General features: G+C 36.3%; 3 protein-coding genes across 5 annotated transcripts; 2 read left to right on the top strand and 1 right to left on the bottom strand.

Annotated features, from left to right (window-relative positions):
- The first annotated feature begins 330 nt into the window (after positions 1-330).
- Positions 331-1,814, top strand: LOC116010413 (protein TOO MANY MOUTHS). The gene has a single exon (XM_031249810.1). It carries the CDS (start codon positions 345-347, stop codon positions 1,794-1,796), a length of 1,452 nt encoding a protein of 483 aa, XP_031105670.1. The 5' UTR covers positions 331-344; the 3' UTR covers positions 1,797-1,814.
- A 129-nt stretch (positions 1,815-1,943) lies between these two features.
- LOC116010414 (PTI1-like tyrosine-protein kinase At3g15890) lies at positions 1,944-5,034 on the bottom strand. The gene is made up of 4 exons (XM_031249811.1): positions 4,475-5,034; positions 3,871-4,018; positions 3,079-3,341; positions 1,944-2,994 (listed from the first exon to the last, which is right to left on the bottom strand). The coding sequence occupies exons 1-4, from the start codon at positions 4,516-4,518 to the stop codon at positions 2,355-2,357; spliced, it is 1,095 nt and encodes a 364-aa protein (XP_031105671.1). The 5' UTR covers positions 4,519-5,034; the 3' UTR covers positions 1,944-2,354.
- Positions 5,035-11,748: 6,714 nt separating this feature from the next.
- Positions 11,749-16,669, top strand: LOC116009978. 3 transcript variants are annotated; one of them, XM_031249206.1, is made up of 7 exons: positions 11,749-11,981; positions 12,328-12,711; positions 12,811-12,902; positions 12,988-13,461; positions 14,101-15,054; positions 15,519-15,652; positions 15,764-16,669. In XM_031249206.1, the coding sequence occupies exons 2-7, from the start codon at positions 12,340-12,342 to the stop codon at positions 16,459-16,461; spliced, it is 2,724 nt and encodes a 907-aa protein (XP_031105066.1). In that variant the 5' UTR covers positions 11,749-11,981; positions 12,328-12,339; the 3' UTR covers positions 16,462-16,669. The 3 variants fall into 3 exon arrangements, with proteins under 3 accessions (XP_031105066.1, XP_031105067.1, XP_031105068.1); XM_031249207.1 differs by lacking the exon at positions 11,749-11,981 and adding an exon at positions 11,990-12,089; XM_031249208.1 differs by lacking the exon at positions 11,749-11,981 and having other exon boundaries at positions 12,571-12,688.
- Positions 16,670-16,940: the final 271 nt, after the last annotated feature.

Here is a 16,940-nt window from a genome sequence, read left to right as displayed (position 1 = left end):
CCCCCCCCCCCCCCCCTCCAATGAAAATTATATTTAAAAAAAAAAAAAAAAAAAAAGTCGTGACTAACATAAGATGCTGAAGCAGAGTTAAACCCCGTGAGTGACATTAATGCTATAAAAATCAGTATTTATTCTATCCCCTCTCATTCCTCGTGAGTTCATAATTAGCCAACTTTAATTTCTATACCCACTCTGAATTTGCCTGCCATTCATCACCTACCCAACCAACCTCAAGTGTTGAGGCCGCCATAAAGGCAGAATCCCATTGGCTATGTATGTTATATAAATCTCAGCTCCCAGTAACATAACACCAAAAGTGACAAACAACGTTTTACTGTTCGAAAATGGCCGTTTTTTATTCGACCCTGATTGAGACTACACTTCTGGTGTCTCTAATATTCGTCCCTTTTGGGCAGTGCTTCACCGTGATCGTGTCGGATTCCGGCTTAGTGGACGCTCCGCAGACTGCATATTCCTTGAATAACGATCACGCACGCACGGACCCGCGCGAGCAAGAGGCGGTGTACGAGGTTATGAGAGCCACCGGGAATGATTGGGCGACTGAGATTCCCGACGTTTGTCGGGGGCGATGGCACGGGATTGAATGCATGCCCGACAAGGCCAATGTGTACCACGTTGTCTCGCTTTCGTTCGGGGCTTTGTCGGACGACACGGCGTTTCCGACCTGCGACACTGCCCGCCCCTTCATTTCCCCCGCCGTCACTAAGCTCCTGCATTTACGGACCTTGTTCTTCTACCGTTGTTTCACCGACAATCCCCAACCAATTCCCCCGTTTCTCGCCCAACTCGGCCAGACTCTCCAGACACTTGTTCTAAGGGAAAACGCCCATGTCGGCTCCATCCCTAATCAACTGGGGAACTTAACGCGTCTGAGGGTTCTTGATTTCCATGGAAACAATCTCAACGGTTCAATACCGGTTTCCCTGAGCAGGATTTCCGGTTTAAGGTCGTTGGACTTGAGCAGAAACAAACTGGCCGGTTCAATCCCCAATCTAACATTTCCTCTGTTACAAATTCTTGACCTTAACCAAAACCATCTTGTGGGTTCAATCCCAACCGCTCTCATTAACTCCCACTCTCTCATAAAGATGGATTTGAGCCGGAACCGTCTCTCCGGCCGGATTCCGGACTCCATTGACGCCCTCAAGAACATAATACTAATGGACTTGAGCTACAATAGTATCACGGGTCCGATTCCCACCACTCTCAAGAACTTGGATTTTCTGCAGGCTTTGCTTCTCAGTGGCAATCCCATGTTGTCGGATACACTGCCAGAACACATTTTTTTCGATGGTTTTAAGGATCTGATGATCTTAGCATTGTCGAACATGAACCTCCAAGGTTCAATTCCAGAATCACTAGCCAAGTTACCCAAAATCCGGGTCCTCCACCTGGATGGGAACCAGTTTAACGGTTCAATTCCTGCAAGTTTTGGGGAGCTAGATGGCCTGAGTGAGCTAAGATTGGACAATAATCAACTCACAGGAGTTGTGCCATTCAAAAGAGAAATGGTTTGGAGGATGAGAAGAAAGTTGAAGCTTTCCAACAACTCAGGGCTCTGCTATGATGCCAAAACTGGGCTTGGGGATGATCTCGAGGCCATCTCGGATTCGGGCATCGGCCATTGTGGGAGCCAAGCCACTGAACCAGCAAGAACAGTGGAACATATTTCTGCAGTGGATGAAAGCATGTTGAGATCAAGTGTGAAATCAGGTGGAACAGTAAAGGAATTATCACCTCTTAGCTGTCTTCTCCTAGCTGTATACTTCCTTTAAACACTGAATTCATTTCTGTACAGCTAAATTTTCATAGTTAAGAGCCTTTGTAACCCATAGTAGAATGAATATTAAATAGAATCTGAGTTCTTATTCACTGCCTAAATGTAGAGTTATATATCATATACAGCTGAAGACACATTGGGCTATGCAGCCTAATCAATTGTATTCAACAAAGATAATACAATATATGGGGGCAACCAAGCCAAGTTTGTCATACTGTTGGCTTGGTTATTATAAGGTTCCAAGTTCCACTCCCAGTGAAAGCGGCTTACTTCTTGGTTTGAGCCGGTAAGCTATTGGCAACCTTGTGATCCTTTGCCGGTTAGGGTCACAAGGCAGGGTTTACCCAGTACACACTCTCAGGTAGTGCCTGCGGGTTTCCCTTTTCATCCAAAAATAACACAAATATCCACACCTCACAACAAACTCAAATGATCATTTCAGTTCCACAAGCTAGCAACTGAAGCATTCTATCAATGTAAATGTCTTCTAGTAAAAGACTAAGAAGCATTCCTATACCAAGTTTATGTATCAAAATATGCAGGCAATTTAGTATCAGTTCAATTCAGAGCCAATTTCAGGCTCCAATACTTGTTTCTCTGAGATAAACTCTTGGTTGTCTTCATGTGCAGATCCATCTTTATGGGTTGCAGCTTTGAGATTTTTAAACATTTCATCATTCTCTAGAGCAGCAAGCTTCTGTTTTGATTCTCCTTTGAGGAGTTCAACGACCTCGAGCATCGTTGGTCTCTTCTCAGGTTGATTCTGAGCACATATGAGAGCTACATAGACAATTCTTTTTAGTTCTTCTTCCACATAGTTTCCATTAAGTGTTGGATCTGCAAGTTCACTGAATTTTCCCTCACATGCCAATGGTAGTGCCCAATCTGTGATTGTCCAATTCTTACTTGAACTCACCTTTTTTATTGGCTTCTTGCCACTAGCAAGCTCTAGCAAAAGAATCCCAAAGCTGTAAACATCACAACTCTTTGATTCTTTTCCTAACATTACATATTCCGGTGCAAGATAACCAAGCGTGCCCTTTGATCTGGTGGTCACACGCGTTGCATCATCAGGGAAGAACTTTGCAATCCCAAAACCAGCAACTTGAGCTTGGAAGTTAGAATCTAGTAACACGTTGCCTGCTTTGATGTCTCCATGTATAATATATGGGGTTGCATGGTGATGTAAATAGCTGTAGTTCATAATAAGTGTGTTCTATTAGCAAGGACTTAACATACCAAAACAAAAAATGGTGGAATGGTGCTTTGAAACTTACGCGATTCCCTCAGCAGAGCCAACAGCAATGCTTATCCGCTTCTTCCAATCAAGAAGGGTGTCAGCTGAATACTGCCCATGAAGATGAGACAGTAAGCTAAAATTTGGCACATAATCATAAACAAGCAGATGTTCTTGCCCCTCAGAACAATAGCCACGCAAAGCCAGAAGATTTTTGTGGCGTGCTCGAGCTAGTATTTCAACTTCAGCAGCAAATTCCACCTCTTCTGTGTTGCTCCACTCCTTTAGCCTTTTGACTGCAATCTGGATAAATATCATCATGAGAAAGAGCACTACCTAAGCCCATTTCTTGGTATCTTTGCAGGAAACTTTTCATTGAAGTCAGAGTTAAAAGCACAAACAGAATGAAAACAGGTAGATAATGTTGCTGTGAAGCAATGATTAAAAACTTCCAAAGATTTTGCAGATAAACACTAAATTTGCTATGAAGAAGCCAGAACCAAATCTAGTATAAGAATAGAGTACACTCATCCCTTGCTGTGACAATTATGATGAAAATATAGAGTCAAACAGAACTTCACAAGCATATTCTTTGAGTGAGTTTAAAGTTAAGTAATCTAACAGAAATCTTAGACCAAATAATTCCCTAATTACCTTTCAGCCATGATGATTAATGAAGCTGGAAGTGCTTTAATAAGTGATATGACAATCATTTATCTGGCTTTGGTTCAACTTATAATGCAAATAAGATCAAATTCAGACAGCAAATACTATAAAGCATAACAGAACACTTTCAAAAGCAAAAACAATGGGAGAAGTTGTTCATAATTACTTGTGATCCATCCCAGAGCTGACCCCAATAAACACTCCCAAACCCATCCTCTTCAAGCTTGTTATCATAGTTAAAATTGTTTGTAGCCGCGTGCAACTCCTTCAGAGAAAAAACCCTCCATATCGATTGCTTCTTCGATTTCTCCTTCCTGCAACATTCCAAAAATTAATAAACAGGACCCCTTGTACTGTTAATTGGCATTCATTCCCTCCTCATAGCTGATATCTGTAGTGTGAAACAGTGATACTCAAGTTTCTTTGTTATGAAAACTCTCCAGTTGATTATCAGTAACAGCTTTCTTTCATTAAATTTATGAACAAACATTGGCACCTTTACAAACTGAACAGTGAACACATTCAAACCAGAACCGAATATTATTAACTCAGCAAATAAGAATTAGGTAGCCCAAAATGCTGTCTTTGCTAGAACATCTAAGCAGCCAAACAGGAATGGTGCATTTTCAGTAAATGGAAGAGTGGGCTTTCTGAATTTCAACAAAAATCAACAAACAAAAACCCTCAAAAAAATCTGAAACTCAGGATCAATTGAGCCCAAACTGATGGAACAGGAAGGATGCATAAATTGAAAAATTGGCAGCACATACCTATCAGGATCCTTAAGGAAGCAAAAACTTGAGCACAAACCCATCAAAACCCTCAACTTTCTCTTTCTGTAGACAGATTAAAGATTGGATTTTTTAAGTAAATAAAAGAGCAGTGATCAGAACTCAGCTTCAGCTATAAGCCTCAAAACAGCATGAAAAATCAAGCCATGAACTTTAGTCTGCTTTAAAGGTTCGATCTTTAATTTCTTTCTCTCCCCACCAACTAGTCAGAGCAACGAAAGCGGCAACCCCAGTTGTTGAGTGAATTCCTTTTCCGGACGTTACTGAACTGGGAACCTTACGATCGAAGTTTTGAGAGGGAAAGAATAAAAAAAGGTTTGGGTCTTTCCTGATAAGGAGAAAGATTCAAATTTCTCTACTGCCTCTTCTTTCTTTACTCTTTTCTTTCCTTGCACTCCATCCAAGTCCTCATGTTTTTTTTTTTTTTTTTGTATTTTTTTGTCTGTCCTTTTTTCCCAACTTCAAGGTTGATAGGAGAGAAAAGGAAGAATGATTTAAAAATAATTGAAATTCTCCCTGCAAAACATGTTCTGATCAATGAGATAAAAGGAAAATCCAAATTATGAAGCTTCTCAAGGTATCTTTTTGATATCTGGCAAGCGGGGTTGGATGGAAGATCAATTAGGGTGGTTAGGACAATGGTGCGTTACAATTGCATTACTCATTTAAGATATCTTTCGCATATCGTGTAAAAAGATTAATTAGAATGCTTTTCATAATTACACATTTACACATTGATTTCACGACTACGAGTTAATCAATTGATAGGTCAATTGCCAAAGATAATATGGTCTAGTGGCACCCGATTGTACCCCACATGAGAGGAATGGGTTCAAGCCTCTTTGTGCTTCATTTGGTTGAGAAAATAATTATGAACAGATACTACATTGTAACAGAGTCAATAGTACTCATAAAAAAAATCGGTGTGCCTCGGGGTATTGATACACAGCCTAACACAGAAGGCCCAAAGAAGAGAAAGGAAAAAAGGTTTACAAATTTAGTTGATGAATCTTTCATAAATCAAGCTTAGATTTCTTTCATAAAATGTGAGATCTCCCTTCTTAAAAGTGTATAAGGAAACTAGTTTGGATTTGGCAATGATCCACCAATTTTTGAATATTCCCCGCACTTGACAGTTTCCCGATTTGTCCCCAACACTGTGGCTGATCACCTGCAGGGCGGTGCTCACTGAGTACTCGTACTATTGATCCATCAACACTTATTACTATTGAAATACTCATTCAAAATAACTTTTTTAATGCACAAAAAATCAGACGAGTAGAAAGATTGACTGAAATAGTTAGGTTAAATTTATATCCACAATACTCTTTCACTTTCAAAAATGGTCACACTTTCACATCATATTAAAAAATTTATTATCATTTATCAATAAATTTTAATTTACTCTACAATTATTATTTTGTATCAATATATAATTATAATAAAATATTAAAATAAAGAAAATGAAATATTATTTATATAATTATTTTTAGTTAAAAAAATTATTCGTATTTTAATTAAAAAATTATTTGAATGAAGTCTCCTTTGGTATTTTCCGGCATGGATACATTAATACATAATAAAAATAAAGAAATAATTATTTAAAATAAAAAATATAATTAAAATTTAAAAAATACAAAATAAATAAAGAATAAAAAATAAAAAAGGTACAAAATAATGAAACAAAACAAATACTCTGTAAATAAAATAAATAAAGAAATAAAAAAATTTAAATTGACAAACAAAGCCAAAGACCTTGTGGTCAAGTGGCATCCGGTGTCCCGGTTAACTATCTACAGATACTACATTGTAACAGAGTCAGTAGTACTCAAAAAAAAAAATGACAAGCAAACCAAAATAAAAATAAAAGGACAAAAGCTGCCGTAGGGATCCGCAAGCTTGCCATCGGCAAATTATTGCATGGACCATGGTCCACACAGCTGTGTGGACCAAAAATAAAAAGTACATTATTTTTGTACTGAAGGTACATTATTTTTGTACGGTAGGTACATTATTTGATAGTATATATCAAATAATGTACCTTCAGTATAAAAATAATGTATCCTAAAATAATGTACGTACAGTATAAAAATAATATACCTTTTGTACAAAAATAATGTACTTTTAATTTTTGGTCCACACAGCTGTGTGGACCATGGTCCATGCAACAATGATTGCTTGCCATCCAGGTCAGCTTAAAAAAAAAAGATTTAAAATATTGTTCTCTCTCTTTATGTAAGCTTGCAAGGGATAGAATTTCAGGGATATTTACAGTTTTACACCTTAAAAGTTAAAACAATGAGTATCATAATTGCACTAATTAGTACAGTATTAAAATACTCATTTAAGTTATCTTTTTGAGGCAATGCAGGCAAGGTTGGCTAGAATTGAAGAACAGTTGGAGACTTGGAGTGATTAGGATAGTGATTGTTACAATCGCACTAATTACTATTGAAATGATCATTTAAATTAACTATAATTAAAATTACTCAGTAATTTATTATTATAATTGTATAAATTTTAATGGGAGAATATGAGCTATTGTTGTTTTTTTTTTATCCTTAATCTAAATATTATTCACTTTCCACATTTGATCTCAAACAATTAATTTTGTCGTATTAGATATACAAGTGTACTTTGTTGTCACATTTAGTCCTCATAGCCAAATCTATAGCAATCATTTATCGAAAATTATAAATTTTCTTTCCTCCAAGATTGCTTCAAGGAAATTTTTTAGTAATAGTATTGTCAGCTTATATTTGAATAAATGATAGTTCCCATGTAGCAACCATGCACGCATTAGAGAAAATTTTATATTTTTTGGCATGTAGTTGTCAAATTTTTGGTCATCAATCCTAAATGTGACTATAAAAATATACTTCTGCACTAAATTTGACAAAATTAATAATTATGGGCTAAATATAAAAAATAAATAATAGTTGATGAATCAAAAGTAGCAATAGCTCGGAGGTACGCAAAATAGATATTTTTTCCTCCTTGTTTTCCTATTTTGGTCAATGGCTCTACAATACACTACACGACAATTATATTTTGTAACGATTGGAGTGTTTTTCGTGACACCATAAAGTAGCGAGAAGAAATGTGTGCAATGCTTATTAAGTGGAACATGCATAAGGTACATTATTTCTATGAGAGTATATTATTTTATATGCATATGGTACATTATATTTATATGTAAGGTTTATTATTTGAATGTGTATAAAATAGTAGGCTAAAGTGTCATCTTTTACCATGAACTATATCTAATTATTCATGCCGCGCCCTGAACTTTCATATCGTATATATCGAGCCACAAACCAAAAAAATAAATTCACCTAGACCTTTTAGCAGGTTTCCCTGTCTTCCTGCTGACATGGCGCAGATTTCCAACTGATGTGCATTTCTTTTAACCTTATGTTGTCCATGTAAGCATTTACATATTAAAAATAAAAATAAATAAAAAAAACAAAAAACAAAAACAAAAACCGACGACCAAAAAAAACAAAGCATTTCTATAAATTTGGAAAATTGAAAAAAAATACTAAACAAAAAATTAGTAAAAAAATATAAATTCTGAAAAAAATAAAATTGAAATATTGGAATTGCAAAATTGAAAAGTATACATTATAAAAATAAAGAGAAAAAAATTCTGGTTATTTTAATATAATAATTTTGGTTTTTTTTTTGTAATTTTAAATATGTAAACGCTTACATGGACAATATAAGGTTAAGAGAAATGCCACATCAAACGCCATGTCAGCAGGAAAATAGGGAAGCCTGCTAAAAGTTCTAGGCGAAAATTTTTTGTTGGATTGTGGCTTAATATATACGATATGAAAGTTCAAGGTGCGGCATGAATAATCGAATATAGTTCGTGGTGCTAGATGACACTTTAGCCAAAATAGTATGAAAACAATATGATGATTCATTATTTATATGCATAAGGTTCACTACTTGTGTGTATATGATTCATTATTTAAGCATGTACAAACTGATTGAATGTTGATTATTTAGGCATGTATATTCTAGACTCATTTTTTATGCAGATGAGGTTCATTATTTGTAGAGCATAGATGAACTTTTTCAGAGTTAATGCCATCTGGAGTCTTCCGAATATGGTGATTTTCTCACGTTTACTCTTAAAACTTTCAAATTGACCATTTGTAGCCCTCCGACTTTTGAATTTCAACTTGTTGGAGGTCTTTCCGTTACTTTCAGCCTTTTAGGCCATGAAAAATAAGGGTAAAAGCGTCCTTTAACATTGTTTATCCAATTTTAAAACGAAACATCACCATTTCATACTACTTCTTCCTCCTAGAAACTCATTCTCAATTTCTTAATTTTCGAAATTATAATTAATTTTCCCTAATAAAATCAGGTTAAATATTCACACGAAGAAAGGGTTAAAAAGATAGGATAGAAGAATATTATAGTTGTCGCAGACAAGACCGTCGCTTGATGAAGTTGGCGGCTTGGTTTGTAGTAGGAACTGATTTGGGAGTGAAGAATTGGGAGATATTCGTAGCTTGTGCTACAGCTATCCACGTCGCCATATATAGTATTTGCAAAGGCATCTTCTGGTTGTCGAAGAAAAAAAGAGCATGGTAAAAGAAGTTGCGAGAGTGAAGAGGTAGAAATGAGTTGGCAAAAATGGTAGAAGGAGAGAGAAGAGAATTGGTCAAAAAAATTAGGCAAAAGGGTCAAATAGACCCATGTACTACCATTGATTGTTCATCTAGCACGATGAATTAAAATATGGTCCATCTAGGTCATTATACTCCTAATTATTTTTCATGTAGCATTTTTAGCCTATTTCTAACAAGTAACCCATCTAATTTGATGACATGGAAAAATAAAATTAGAAAAAATGATGACATGTTATTTATATGGATGTTTTGGATGATTTCTAATATATTTCATTAATGAAAAAATAATAATTTCTTGCAATGAAATAGGGTAGAAATCAAAATTGTTATATAAAGTTTTAACTACATGAGTCTATGTATAGCGGGGTATTCACTATCGTTTGGCAATGAGATTTCATGGAAATCGATATATGAAAATTAAATTATTTTTATAATAACTTAAGATATTGTATTGGGTAAATTTTATTTTATTTTAAAAATAAATTAATATTTTTGGATTTTTGGATAATTGAATAACTTAAAGATATTGTATTTTTGGATGATTTCTTGGAATGAAATATGGCAGAAATCAAAGTTGCAATATAAATTTCAACTACAGTGTGCTGTGTATGTATAGTGGAGTATTCTGTGTATGTATAGCGGGGTATTCAGTGTCCTTCGACAATGAGATTCCATGAAAATTGATATATTAAAATTAAATTATTTTTTAAAAAATAATAAAATTTACCCAATATAATATCTTAAGTTATTATATTTAATTTTAATATATCGATTTTCATGGAATTTCATTGCCGAACAACTTTGAATATCTCACTATACATACACAGTAGTGCAGTACACTGTAATTAAAACATTATATAACAACTTTGATTTCTACCCTATTTCATTTCAAGAAATCATTTTCTTCAGTAATGAAATAGGGTAAAATCATCCAAAACATTCATATAAATAACATGTCATCATTTTTTATTATTTTATTTTTCCATGTCAACAAATTAGATGGGTTACTTGTTAGAAATAGGCTAAAAATGTTAGATGAAAAATAATTAGGAGTATACTGACTTAGATGGACCATATTTTAGTTCATGGTGTTGAATGAACAATCAGTATTAGTACATGGGTCTATTATTTGACCCTTTTGCCAAAAAATTATAATGAAAAAGATTACAATTCAACGAAAAAAAATTAAACCAACAAAATTAATATTAAAAAGAATATATTCTCTGATGATTCAGAACAATGTCAAAACCTCATTCCAGGATTGCGTTCCATCCATGAAGTTTAAATAACAAGCTCATTCCTACATTAACACTCTCGAATGGCTATCGAATTTTCAAAATTATATCTCCTTCTTTTACTACTTGAAGAATATGACATTATTGGTCATGAGATTTCTTGAAGAAGATGAATTTTGGTGCGAAAAAGTAATTAGGGTTTTGAAAAGAAGAAATTGAGAATGTGTTTCTTGGAGGAAGAAGAAGAAGTAATATAAAATGGTGATGTTTTCCTTAAAATTGGATAAACAATGTTAAATGACGCTTTTACTCTATTTTTAACAAGGAAAAATGGCACTTTAGAAATAACTATTTCATTTATTTTTATTCTCTAACCAATTATTACTAATATGTATGGAAGATCACGGTTCGATACGAACCTAATCGAACATTGTAGCAATTGAACTTAAATAGTATGGACGGTTACGGTTACGATTCAGAATCGAAAAATAAAATAAAATAACACATGGGGGAAAAGTGCTATATGCACATAACATAGGGGGGAAATGTCATTTTCCCTTTTAACAATCAACATATTATGTACTTGCAGTTAACAATTGATGTGTATGTAGTTACCATGTTATGTGCCTTTAATTTATATATATGTATATAAACAGTTAACTACAAATATAGAATATGTTAACTATAAACACATAACTTTTAAATTAGAATTCACAATACAAAATGGATCATGATACATAATATAACAATTGAATGGTTTGACACCCCCATATTTTCCTTGTTAAATTGTCTTTGCTTCTGATTTAATGAATTAAGCTTTTTCCTTTCAAAAATAAAAAATAAAAATAAATACATAACTTTTAAATTAGAATTCACATTACAAAATATGGATTATGATACATAATATAACAATTGAATGTGTGCATGGTGAGCTATTTGGATGAGATGCTGTAATGGACACTCAGCTAATGGCAATCATAGCTCAATGGATGTCAGTCCACTTAAAAATTAGACTATGATATGTGATATGACACGATGATTTCATTACTGAAACATACCAAATTACCAATCCCATTAAATAAAAGTTCTATAAACTAGTGGCTCCAATTTTTTAAAATTATATGAAATATATGGTTTACACTTCTACATAGATGATGAGAGTGGGTTTGAGTCTTCGTGGAGATAACTGTTGACTCTTTGTGTTTCAGTAGATTGAGAAAGAATTATGAACAGATACTACATTGTAACAGACTCAGTAGACTTTTTATTCAAAAAAAAATTGTTAATACTCCATATTAATTAGGAAGTAATAATTGAAAAGAAAAAGTAAATTATAAATGATCACCTTTAACGTACGTAGAAAAGTCAAAAGAAGAAACTAGCGAAGAAGAGAACCGGCGTGAAGGCAAAGGCGAGCTCCGGAGAAGTGGACGGCCGTGAATCCTCCGCATCGCATTCGTTTTGTACTCTTCCTCGCTGCCGTGTTTTCGCTCAAACATTAATTTCCCCTTTTTTGTCCATTTCTACCTCTTTCTCGCTCCGTGAACGCCACTCCCCTGGCTTCTACCTCGCCGTCGCACTACTTTTCACTTCCAATACTTCACGGTAACCAACTCTTCTGCTTTTACTCAACTTCTTCAATTCCTTTCTCCTGTATTTATACTTTCAATTCGCAGCTGCATACTTTGATTCTCTGCCCTTCTTCGTCTACCTGTAATCATCTTTTGCTTCGATTTTTCCGTACATAGTGTGAAATTTATGTTTTTTTTCCTAGTTTTCTGGTACATAAAAGTGATAAAACGGGATGATTGATGAACTACCTAGGTTTATGAATTGATTATCTGCATAATAACTGTTTGATATTGTGTGCTTGTGAAAACAATTTTTAATTTCATGAATTTTTCTTCCTTGTTTATGTAATACGGAGTAACTTATTTCTTTGTTTTATCAGTAAAGAAGGGGCATGGATAAAGATATTAAACCGGCCACATCGGTGGCTTCTTTTGATTACGAGCTTTATGAAGGAGATCCCGACCATCTTAGAACTGTTGTCGCCACCCCAGCGCTGCCCGGTCCGTATATCGACCCTGTTTCACTAAAGCTGAAACACAGGATTGGGCGTGGGTACTTTGGGGATGTTTGGTTAGCTACACACCATCAGACGGGTGCTGATTTTGATGAGTATCATGAAGTGGCTGTGAAGATGTTGTATCCTATAAGTGAAGATCATGTGAAGCACTTTACCAGTAAGTTTGAGGAGGTTTGGAGGAATTTGAAGTCCAAACAAGTGCAAGGTGTTTGCTGGTTGCATGGTATGTCTGTTATATCGGGAAAGGTGAATTTCTCATCTGAAATTGTACTTGGTGTATAAAAGTTTCAAGTTTTCTTGTTGATACCTATTTTTATACTTGATTTACCTACTGTTTCTTGATAGCTCTGCATAGCGATGAAATTCTACGAGGGGTCGATAGGTGACCAAATTGCCAGACTAAAAGGAGGAAAGCTTCCTTTATCTGATGTTTTGAGGTGATGGCATGTATTATTGTTCATAGAGATAGAAGTTTTCATGGTGGAAGTTGATATATGCTGACGGAATACTAATGCCTTACAGATATGGGATCGAATTGGCTAAAGGGATCCAAGAGATGCACTCAATGGATATCCTTGTTCTGAACCTTAAGCCAACTAATTTCCTTTTGAATGAACGCGATCAAGCTTTCCTTGGCGATTTTGGGATCCCGTATTTACTTCTTGGTTTTAAACTACCTGATTCAGATTTGGCTTTCAGACTTGGAACCCCAAACTACATGGCTCCCGAACAATGGCAACCTGAAGTAAGAGGTCCAATAAGCTATGAGACTGATGCTTGGGGATTTGGTTGCAGCATTGTTGAGATGTTAACTGGTGTTCAGCCTTGGTTTGGGAAATCTGTTGAAGAAATATTTCAATCAGTTGTGATAAATCAAGAAAAGCCACAGCTTCCAAGTGGCCTCCCACCTGCACTTGAGAGTGTTCTCAGTGGCTGTTTTGAATATGATCTTCGCAATCGACCTTTGATGCTGGATATTCTGCAAGCATTTGAAAGGTCTCATACTCCCATCCATTTTCTCTTTTCCCTTCCTTCCCTGGAATTCCTATAAGAATAGCATGATTTTACATTTCAGTTGAATATTTTTGTCTGCTCTAATGAAATCAATCCTCTATCTAGATAGATGCTGCAGGCTCTGCAGCTTAACTTTGTAGCTTACTGTAGTGAATATGTTGGATGAACCGCATACCTTAGATGAAAGTTTATCCTCTCAACTTATGTGGCATATGCTTATCTTGATTAGAATTGGAATTCTTTTGTAACAGTACCATTTACCTGAGAAGCTACATAATAAGAAGATTAAGATGGACAGAGTCACAGATTGTTAAATAGTTAACTGGTCTACTCTAAGTAGTATATGTTTGATGATTATAGAGTATTATATGTGCATTATGTAGTATGCTACTACTGAAAATTCTGCATGTGCATCTCAGGGGTCTGTTGTTTTTATTTATTTATATTTTTATTTGGATGGGGGGAGGTTTACACTATGTCTTATAAATTTTTTCCGAGCATATGATGTGAAAATCTGAATTTTGTATGAAAAAAAAAGCATTCTAGTTTCAGAAAATGAGATGTGCAATCTATTTAGTTTTCCTGGAAAGTTGTGTAAAGTGCTTGAACTCAAATTTGCAGCTCCAAGAATGCTGTTTACAGTGAAGGTGAGTGGATTGGCCCAGCGAGCACCTTGCTTGTAGAAAAACCAAATAGCAGTGGGTATACCACTTGGTTCCTCTCAAAGGATCATCTTCAAGTGGGTGATACTGTCCGCTCAAGAAAGGGATGCAACTCGTGCAAGCCTCAAAATATGGCTGTGATGGAAGGAAGTATAGTTGGTCTAGAGAAGGACACCGATCGAGATGGATTTGTCCTGGTGCGACTCCCCACTTTGGGAAGCCCTTTAAGGGTAAGTGTATCAACTCTAGAGAGGGTCACAGATGGGTTGGCTGCTGGAGATTGGGTACGCTTGAACAAGGAAAATAAGAAGCACTCAGCGGTGGGTATTCTGCACTCCATACAGCGAGATGGAATTGCTACTGTTGGTTTTCTAGGTTTAGAAACATTGTGGAAAGGACGTGCTTCGGAGCTCCAAATGGCAGAGCCACTTAGTGTGGGGCAGTTTGTCAGATTGAGAGAAAGCGTGCTAGCTCCACGTTTTGACTGGCCTCAGAAAGGTGGAGGGGCATGGGCTACCGGGAAAATATCACAGATACTTCCCAATGGTTGCCTTCTCGTTGGGTTTCCAGGCAGATTTGTGCTTGGAAATAAACCTAACATCTTCTTGGCCGATCCAGACGAAGTGGAGGTCGTCTCTTTCGATACATGCCCAGGTCTCCTGGAAAAATACCAGCACGTCGAGGATTTCCACTGGGCTGTCCGACCATTAGCAATCACATTCAGCTTATTCATGACAGTGAAGCTCGGTATCTTTGTCGGAAAAAACATCAGCGCAAAACTGAAGAAGTCCACCAAGAAGAAACAGATTCCCAGCGATGGCCGCCCTCGAGATGCTGAGGGCAGTGGAAATTCGCCATGGCTTCCACCTCCAGTGGCAAACATCCTCTTTAAAGATGGAACTGTTGCTGCTAGGTAACATGTACGGTCGTTCTCAAGATTGTATAAATTTTTAGATGAAGCAATGGTATCCAGCTTATGAAAGTGCTCAACTTTCTGGTCTGAAAACTGTGAATGTATATGCTTGTCTTCTTTGAAAATTATAGAATGAATAGTTACTTTCAAGAACCTTTAGTCCCTGCCACAATATATGTTATGTTATTTTTCCATGACCCTCGAATCTCCGAATCAATAATCACATTAAACTCAGACTAATTTAGAATCGAGCTATTACCGTACCAGTACCCAGACTGCCAAACCAGTTCCTCTATATATACTGTTAGTTCATAATTACAGTTACCATAGAGAGACAAAAGCAAGAAAACTGAAGAATGAAGAGGTGTAAAATTTTCTCTTATTCTTCTTATTATTATTACTTTCTTCTGTTTTCAAATTTCCAAGTAAGTCTTTTCTCAGAAAATGTATACGCATTCTTCCAGGAATTTCAAGAACAAAGGAAAAGCAGTGGAACATGAATCCGATAAAAACGAAGAAGAAGAAGACGGGTTCAGTGGGATTGCAGCGGCGCCGGTGACTTGCATGACAATCAAGAAACGACAAACCTACAAAAGATGTAAAAATTTTCTCTACTTTTTGCTCTGTTTCTTTAACCATGGATTGAGTATTGATGGAAAATGTGAGAGAAAAAGAAAAAATTCATGGTTCTTGGGGATTTTCTTTTCAGGCGAAGAGTTTTCCGGCGAGCAATGGAGGAAAGAGAAGATGAACAGAGCAGAGAGGCTAGAGAAGCAGCTGAAGACGAGATGGGCGGTTGAAGAAGTGATTGAAGAGCAACTGAATCGCTTCCACGCGCAATACAATCAGGCCATGATCCCAACGAAGCTCAAGGACATCGCGCATCTCTTAACGCCGAAATGGGCGCCGCCGCAGGAACTAGCGGCGCTGTCATGGTACGGCGATTGGCGGCCGTCCACAATCCCTGTCCTCCTCCACTCCCTCATCAATTCCTCGTCTTCGTTCTCGACTTCCCTCGCCGCCGACTCTGACTGGGTCAAAACGGTTATGAAGCAGCTGATCAACGAGCTGCGCGTGGAGGAGGCCGTGATCGACGAGGAAATGGCAGAGATCCAAGCAAACTGCATCTTCCATCTCCCTTTCGGTATAACCAAGAAGAAGAAGAAGAATAAGAAAGATGGAGACGCATTAGCCTGTGTTTACACCGAGTTTCGGAAGGTTCATCAGGTACTGACTAAGGCACAAAATCTGAGGTTGAAAGCCATGGACATGGCGGTCAAGAAGGTGCTAAGCCCAACAGATGCTGCAGAATTCTTAGTTGCGTTTGCGAAGATTCAAGATTTGATCCACCAACACGCCATGAACATGAAGCTCACAAATGGCCCAATTTCTGTACCCACCAAGTAACAGATCGATCAGATCACCTCAGAATCAAACATTAGTTCAGAAAAATTTGTACGCACTTGAGATGTATATAATGTGTACTGTTGTTTCGTTTTAGAGCTTTGTTGAACACAGCGTGTTAGAACAGATGAAAAGAAACTCCATTTCCACTTCTTAGCTTGTTGATGCATGCTAAAGGACAGAAAATTAAAATAGAAAATGGGTTTTCTAAGGATTCCTTCAAAGTCCCGATCCTTAACTGAACGTGTATTTTAGATGAAGCTTGTTTTGTGACTGTCAAACGATTAAATGGTAAATAAATTTAAGTTGTCCATAGTTATCAGTTAAAAAAAAAAAACAATAAACAATTCTAACTTGCCTAACATCAACTGCTTGCACAAAATCTTGCATGAGGACTTACTATATTTTACTCCGTACATCATTGCTGAAAGTTTTACAATTTCCACCATTCTAACCTAATCAAAATTCTAATTTTTCTAGTA

This window comes from Ipomoea triloba, chromosome 2 (genome assembly GCF_003576645.1).
Source record: "Ipomoea triloba cultivar NCNSP0323 chromosome 2, ASM357664v1".
NCBI lineage: Eukaryota > Viridiplantae > Streptophyta > Magnoliopsida > Solanales > Convolvulaceae > Ipomoea > Ipomoea triloba.
The sequence above is the reverse complement of the archived record's forward strand: the minus strand, read 5'-3'. Positions and strand labels throughout refer to the sequence as shown.

What these genes read in the sequence shown, in the direction of transcription:
- LOC116010413 (XM_031249810.1), top strand. Translation starts at nt 345, where the DNA reads ATGGCCGTTTTTTATTCGACCCTGATTGAGACTACACTTCTGGTGTCT.
- LOC116010414 (XM_031249811.1), bottom strand. Translation starts at nt 4,518, where the DNA reads ATGGGTTTGTGCTCAAGTTTTTGCTTCCTTAAGGATCCTGATAG. An exon ending in TTCCTTAAGGATCCTGATAG is followed by an intron (nt 4,019 to 4,474) that starts GTATGTGCTGCC and finishes GGAATGTTGCAG; the next exon opens with GAAGGAGAAATCGAAGAAGC. An exon ending in AGCTCTGGGATGGATCACAA is followed by an intron (nt 3,342 to 3,870) that starts GTAATTATGAAC and finishes ATATTTATCCAG; the next exon opens with ATTGCAGTCAAAAGGCTAAA.
- LOC116009978 (XM_031249206.1), top strand. Translation starts at nt 12,340, where the DNA reads ATGGATAAAGATATTAAACCGGCCACATCGGTGGCTTCTTTTGATTAC. An exon ending in TGTCTGTTATATCGGGAAAG is followed by an intron (nt 12,712 to 12,810) that starts GTGAATTTCTCA and finishes GTTTCTTGATAG; the next exon opens with CTCTGCATAGCGATGAAATT. An exon ending in ACGACAAACCTACAAAAGAT is followed by an intron (nt 15,653 to 15,763) that starts GTAAAAATTTTC and finishes TTTTCTTTTCAG; the next exon opens with GCGAAGAGTTTTCCGGCGAG.